The sequence below is a fragment of the Sinohyriopsis cumingii genome, chromosome 14 (genome assembly GCF_028554795.1).
Source record: "Sinohyriopsis cumingii isolate HCF-2022 chromosome 14, ASM2855479v2, whole genome shotgun sequence".
In the NCBI taxonomy this organism is placed as follows: domain Eukaryota; kingdom Metazoa; phylum Mollusca; class Bivalvia; order Unionida; family Unionidae; genus Sinohyriopsis; species Sinohyriopsis cumingii.
Genome location: NC_142974.1, coordinates 125,437,551 through 125,444,269, shown reverse-complemented (window position 1 = coordinate 125,444,269; position 6,719 = coordinate 125,437,551). Strand labels below are relative to the sequence as shown.

The following is a 6,719-nucleotide window of genomic DNA, read 5'->3' as shown; positions in this document are numbered from 1 at the left end:
TCACGAACATAAATATTCTAAGGGGAAATATTATAAGGGGAATTTTATTTTATATCATTTAGAACAGGTGAGGCCTGGTTATTTTGTTTCCCCGTAAGTACATTACCTACCACGTGGATACCAGCCAATGTCATATATCATAACAGTTAAGATTAAACGCTTAAGCTCATTTAACGTTATTTTGGGATCCAAAGCGCAAGACAAGTCGTGAGCGGAGCGATTCATTATGGCTTCGGGTAGAGAAACTTGTTACATTGTTGCAATTGGACAGCAAGAGAATGGTGTTTCTGACGTTAATTCCAATGGCTTAAGAAATATATATAGCGAATGGGGACCTACAAACACATTTGATGGAATAATAGCAGAACGGCAAAGAACTGATACAAATATACAAAGTATATCGAGAGAGAGAAGTGATACAAAACGGCATAAGAACAAAAATGTCTATCTTTCGTATCGACGACCAAATCAAGACCACCATTTCGATATTTTAGCAACGTCAAGAAGAAACCACGGGATTCAGGACCGGGGAGAGAATCGAGAAGAGACTATTACAGAGCAATCGATGCATGTTTCTTCATTGGAGGACGGAGGGATAAACGGGAATGATACGGGAACAAGAACGACGTTTATATACGCACTACCACAAAATGTCAGTTTGAAGACATTAATAGTTAAAAGGGTCATGTCGATTTTACTGGCGATAGCAGAGCTCTCCATCGACTGGTTTATCCTTTATAACATTCAGTTGCCTGTCGGTGGTCTTGTCTCCAATAGAATGAGTGTCGTCCAGTTACTTTTTTGGATCAGTATTGCTATCAACACGCTTTTTGCTTCATTGCAGATTGCCAACTCCATTGGGGAAACATTATATGAATCAACGAAAGGAAAGCATGGATTTCGTATCCTTCATGGATGGAGAGAGGTTGTTCTATCAATTATATTTGGAGAAATTCCACAGTATGTATTGATTCTATGTGCCATTGTAATCGACAAAGTTGCATGTCAAGACAGGTCTATGGGTTTCGAAATTGTAATTGGGATAAGTGGTATATCAATAATAAACAAAATAGTACGCTGGGTAACTTGCCTCCAAGACCCCGAAAATAGGTATTGTTGCAGTTGCTGTGAATGTATGGAGTGTTGGTGTCAATTACGTGAGGAAAATGTACGGGATGACTGCACGTGCTGCCGTGATTGTTGTTACTGTCTCTGCTGCTGCGAACTTGATGATGATAACAACTTTTACTGCTGTTGCTTAATGTCGAATGATGACAATGTGCACCTGAAAGTAAGAAACGACTGTTGTTTTTGCAGAAATGGAAATATTCTGAAGCCGGTTCTCAAAGATCCGCAATACACATTGAACTCCCTCTTGTTTTTTATGTTGCTGTACTTGGGAGTGGTTCTCTTCTTTGTGACCTATTCAACTCTGTTGTGCGCTAGAAATTCTATATAACTTTAACTAATAATACGCTAACATCTTCAATTTCTCGTCATTGTTCAGTGAAATGACTATGTTAATAGCCACACATGATTTCTGGAAGATAGATTTGCCAGCTCAGAAATGTGTTACTGGAGTGATAGCGACGTGTTGGGAATCGTTGACTGTATTGTTTGTATTCTGATTTGACAAAGTTCATCCTTTTGTAATGTATATATACGCACATGCAGGCTGCTTCTGCTATGACAAAAGGGGTCCTTTGGCCTAAATCACAGAATAGACTGTATACTTATTAGAATTATAAAAAAACAGATAATATTGTGGTACGTGTACGCCTGTCTTTCGCTTATTATTGTGAGCATGATAGATATTGATAACTAGATAGTTTTGTTTACGGACAGATGTGATCGATAATCGCAAATTTTGCTTCAGAGTGCCAGATTATGTAAGCAGCTATGTTTTTATCTATTTCGAAATAGACATGCTAATAACCTAAATAATTTAACAATATTACTTTCAAGTAATGCTTGACAAACAAGCATTATTTATATTAAAATATTGCATGAACAATATAAATCTGAAAATAACACATTCAGTATCCAACATCATCTACGTTTAATTTCTTCTCTCGAAATGTAGACCAAAAACTGTAATTTGTTTTCTTTATGAATAGCGTCCGTTATGAAATATTCAATTTAAATGTTTTGGGCTGATCATGAGTTGAACATCAATCAATTCTGGCATAAAGAAAGGCACCGTGATATGAGAAATCATCCGATTAGGTAAACACAGAGAGAAACGAGACACAGCTTGTGTAATGTACTTGCCATTAAAACTTAAACAATTTGACAACTCTTTAGTAGAGAAACCAATTATGATTTTGGACATGATGTATTTGAAAATGGTAAAATTCTGAACTTTAAGGACATAGCAAAGAAACAATTTCTCAATTTCTCGGCTTTCTTGGACATAGCAGCCATGAAGTAATTCGTAGTTGTCGACACCGGCGTATACTCAGTTCTATAGCTTTTGCGCAATCCCATATTTCTGTAATTACAAGTAAGAACTTCACAAAATTTGCAACACATAACGTTTGATGAGCAAGGCTTGTTCTTATCATGAAAAAGGAACCCCGCAATATTAGGGGTGGGCATGGGATTCAGAAGGTTTTAGATTATTTTTAATCTTCACCGATTGTCTGCATCTTTTAGTAAAATTAAATGCACATTCACCACTTGTTACTTTGTATTGTTCTTTTGGAACATTAGATAAGCAGACCGTGAAGATTTTTAAGCCAACATTGACCCAGAGTCGTTACTTTATAGCAACTAAGATCTACAAAATATACCGACTACTGAGTATATCCACACTCCTATTTGTGACCCTTGGGTCATAACTTCAAATCTATCCGTAGATCCACCATTCACGTGTATTAATTTAATTCCTATTATCAAGCATATCCCCGTCAATATCTACATAAGTCACTCCCCCTCCCAGAAGACTCATGAGTGAGTGTTTTTAAAAGAGATGTATTACTTGATAGCCTAGAAAGTGTGTTTTATACGCAGGAATGCCTACATTCACGACTAAGTTACATCTTTCTTGGGTTCTACACGCTTAGTATACAATATATCGATGGTTGTACAGCAGTAGCTTCACCCTGAATCTCTCACTGCCTCCTAGGAAACAACACCGGAAATTATATAAACACTTACTTTGATGAAAAGTGGAGTTATTTCTTCTGATGAAAACAAACGCAATAATAAGTCATGAAGCTCATGAGCGTTGATGTTCAGAACCAACCATGTACACTTTATTATCTAGAGGGTTATTGACTTTTCCTAATCTTCGTTGTGATTTTATTCTTACACTACTAAAGGTGTTTTCTCTTTCCTAACTACTCTTTACTAAATGAACGGATATACTGACATATATAATATATTGTAGGCAGTAGCAGATTCTGAACCATAGAATTCATGTATGTTCCTATCTATTTGGCCGTGTTATACTGGTTATAGTTTGGAATTTATATCTCTCTCGTGTTCAACCATGTTGATATTACCTGTGTTGTACCTAAACAATTGTGCCATACACGCTCGGACAGAAAAATGAGTGTGTGGTGAGACAATTCCCACTCATGTTTAAAGTCTTTCAGTCAGGTTGTTAAGGACTAGTTAGTCCTACACCTGAGTGGCTAAATTTAAAAATAGTCTGTGAGTACATAAAAGCCTGGGGGATGAGGCTCTCTTTCCTTCCCCAGGAGTAATTAAAAATCACGCGGTGCGTTATTAAACCAGTGATACATGCTCCATTAGAGCGAAAATCACTTTAATTCAAGTAAGCAGGCAAGCAAGTTCGGGTACCGTCTCTAGCACTCTTGATGACACCAACTGTCTGGGTTATTTTCTTTCTTGCAAGCCCCTATGTTCCACTTCTGTTTGTGGTAATAACTTGTGATACTTCGCATTTTCTAAAGTAGAAATCTTTACAAGCCGTACAAAATACAAAACTTATATGACTTTGGCTTTTGACACTTGCACAGACACTTCACTTTATAAGTGTCACGAGAAAATTGTATATCCAATTTTTACCATTTTCAAAAACACGCACACACTTGCAGCTTGACCAGAAATATGTATATCTTGTTTTGTGGATAAGTCACAGACAAGTCCAAGCATATATAGGTGGTTATGAACGTTAGGAATATCCCCTCCTTTTTTCAGAAATATCAAAGCTTGTATGTGCATTTTCCCTTTTCCACTCTATATTAGTGCTTAGATTTGTTCCAAAAAAAAAAGAAAGAAAAAAGAAACGAAATAATTTTGAAGAAAAAGAAACAACTGAATTTTGAATTCAGGTTTCTCTCTGTTTATAATTTTTTTCAAGTTGACGGTGCATGACAGAGTACATTCGCCTACCTTTCCAAAGTGAGAGGCATTTCTTCACATGTCATTGCCTTTGTTAAATTCGGTTTCATTGGTTAGTTATCGTTAATCTTTAATTTTTTTCATGCATTTCTTTTTGATAGAAGATTTAAGGCTTTCTATTGTTGTAACGGTATTTATGTTGTTTGGTCTGTTGATGAAATTATCTATAGCAAAGTGCTTAAGATTTTTCAGTTTTTTTATTATTTCAAGCCCTACAAAAGGAGACCAAGTTTGTCTTCAAAGACGATTGAAACTCTAAATTACACGGGCGTGAAGGAAAACATCGTTGTGTTTAATCTAATCATGCTTGCCGTATCTCTTTGTGTTTTAGAGGTCATATTTCTTCTTAAGTAAATACACGCATCAATAGACAGACAGATTGGGTCATCATCCTTGAGTTTCACTGTACTTTCGGTTCTTTACTTCATACAAACCCCAAATTTATTAGTTTGAAAAAGAAAAGATAACATGCCCCTCAATACTGTAACACGTCTGTTCTGACTCTACCGATGTGAGTGTTTATGTCGAAATGTTTAAGTGAGATATAAAAAAATGGTCAGCTTGAAAACGCGAACCAATACTGTGACGCTCAGTATTTTGATGTGGTAAGAGGAAATGGTACAACACACACAAAGAGGGCTTGTAAGTTCACATTTCAGTCTGTCTGCACTGTAATGGTAACAACGCAAGAACATAGGGATTATTATGCCACACAGTCCTAGAACAAAACAATGCATCACCCGTTGTAAGCCATTTCATTGGCTATACTTATTTTCTTACCGCGTTCGCTTCGAATTGACTTGAGTAGCTATTCAGACAGTGACGAGAATGGCCATGCTTTACTGGGTCTATCCTATAGGCGATTTATATAAAAAAATATTTTTAAAAATTAAACTAATGCACGAACAATCGTACCATGGGCGATCCCATGGAAATTGTGTCCGTCTTATTGCAAAATACATCAACATTTAATTTAACCGTGCAGATCGCTAGAACAAACCTCTGATCATACACATTTTGAAAAGTGTTGTGTGACACGGATCGCCATTGTCGTTTGGTGTCTGCTTTCTTCTTCGAAAAGAGATCGTTTCGTCTTGACTATAAAAATTTAATTTGACTAAGTTTTACGCACTACTTGAACTCATACATTTACGTTGTAGGTGTAAGCCGTCGTTCTCAGTTTTCTGGAAGTTCGTTTTTGCGTTTCTCAGATGTGATACTATTTTTTATGGACCGAACGAAATTTCTTTTGTCGTGAATCAGGACTCGTGGTTTTGTGTCATAATTGGAGAGCATTGATTAAAGCCCAGTTATGTCGTCTTCGAAATCGCTGACACGGATTTGAACTAACACTTCAGGTTTTGTGTGAGGCGATACGGTACATCATTGCCTTTTACTTCATCAATGAAATCGTTTCATCTTATTGCAAAATTACATTTGACTGGGTTACATACGCGGCAGGTCTCTGTATATAAGGAGAGTGTCTTAGCGTCAGAGTATTCATTCCGCTCTCAAACGATCAAGAAGATGGAAGAGTCAGCACAGATCGACCTGCTGGTCAAATATTTGCTAAAAGTCATACGAAAGCATAATTCACATGCGAAAGTGGCAATAAAACTTACTCTTTTGGTCGTTGATTTGATGAGAGTCAAACGAAAGTGTGTAAGTGCTAATGAAGTTTGCTATATCTGCAAAGGTAAATGGGTATTTGTCTCCAGAATACCTGCTTCGTCTAAGAAAGAGAGACAAAAGTCAAGATACCTAATATCGTTGTCAGGAGAAAGGACACTGGAATTCAGAGTGCCCTACGAGAAAAGAGAAGAAACAAAAACAAGACGAAACAAAGAAGAGGGATTCAGAAGAAGAAGAAATTGAAGATGATGAAGAACTTGTGCCAGTAAAGACATGGAAATGGAAAAATTGACAATGTGAGCCGATGCGTTGGCCCTGATGTGAAATTTCATACTACCTTCTAAAAGAGAATAGACCAGAAAGAAAACGTAAGTGTCTCTTGGTCTTGACATTGTATAATAAGGATGGCGTGTTTTGTTTTTACTCACACTTTATGAAATTGTGCTCTTTCACCTCTCTCTATCCCTCTGGATCATGTTTTAGTTAGAATTGAAATGGAAGGATGTTTTCCTTCACGCACGCTCTTTAGGCATGCAAGTCCGTAAACAATAGTCAGTCTATTCGTCCATCATTTTGTGTCTTGATGTTTCCTAAATCACACACTGATGCCATAAAATAACGGGTTAAATGGGTTTTGTAGTGTTGGGAGTGGGGGTGGGTGGGGTGTAGGTGTTTGGCAGAGTTGGTCATTGCAGGTGAGGGCTTAGGTGCTTTCA

The 6,719-nt window shown here is 37.0% G+C and overlaps 1 protein-coding gene across 1 annotated transcript; it reads left to right on the top strand.

Annotated features, from left to right (window-relative positions):
- Window positions 1–231: 231 nt before the first annotated feature.
- On the top strand, window positions 232–2,881 carry LOC149784781 (uncharacterized). Its single transcript, XM_089933316.1, has one exon. It carries the CDS (start codon window positions 566–568, stop codon window positions 1,457–1,459), a length of 894 nt encoding a protein of 297 aa, XP_089789442.1. The 5' UTR covers window positions 232–565; the 3' UTR covers window positions 1,460–2,881.
- The last annotated feature ends 3,838 nt before the right edge of the window (window positions 2,882–6,719 follow it).

Coding starts and splice junctions, on each gene's coding strand:
- LOC149784781 (XM_089933316.1), top strand. CDS start 566: ATGCATGTTTCTTCATTGGAGGACGGAGGGATAAACGGGAATGATACG.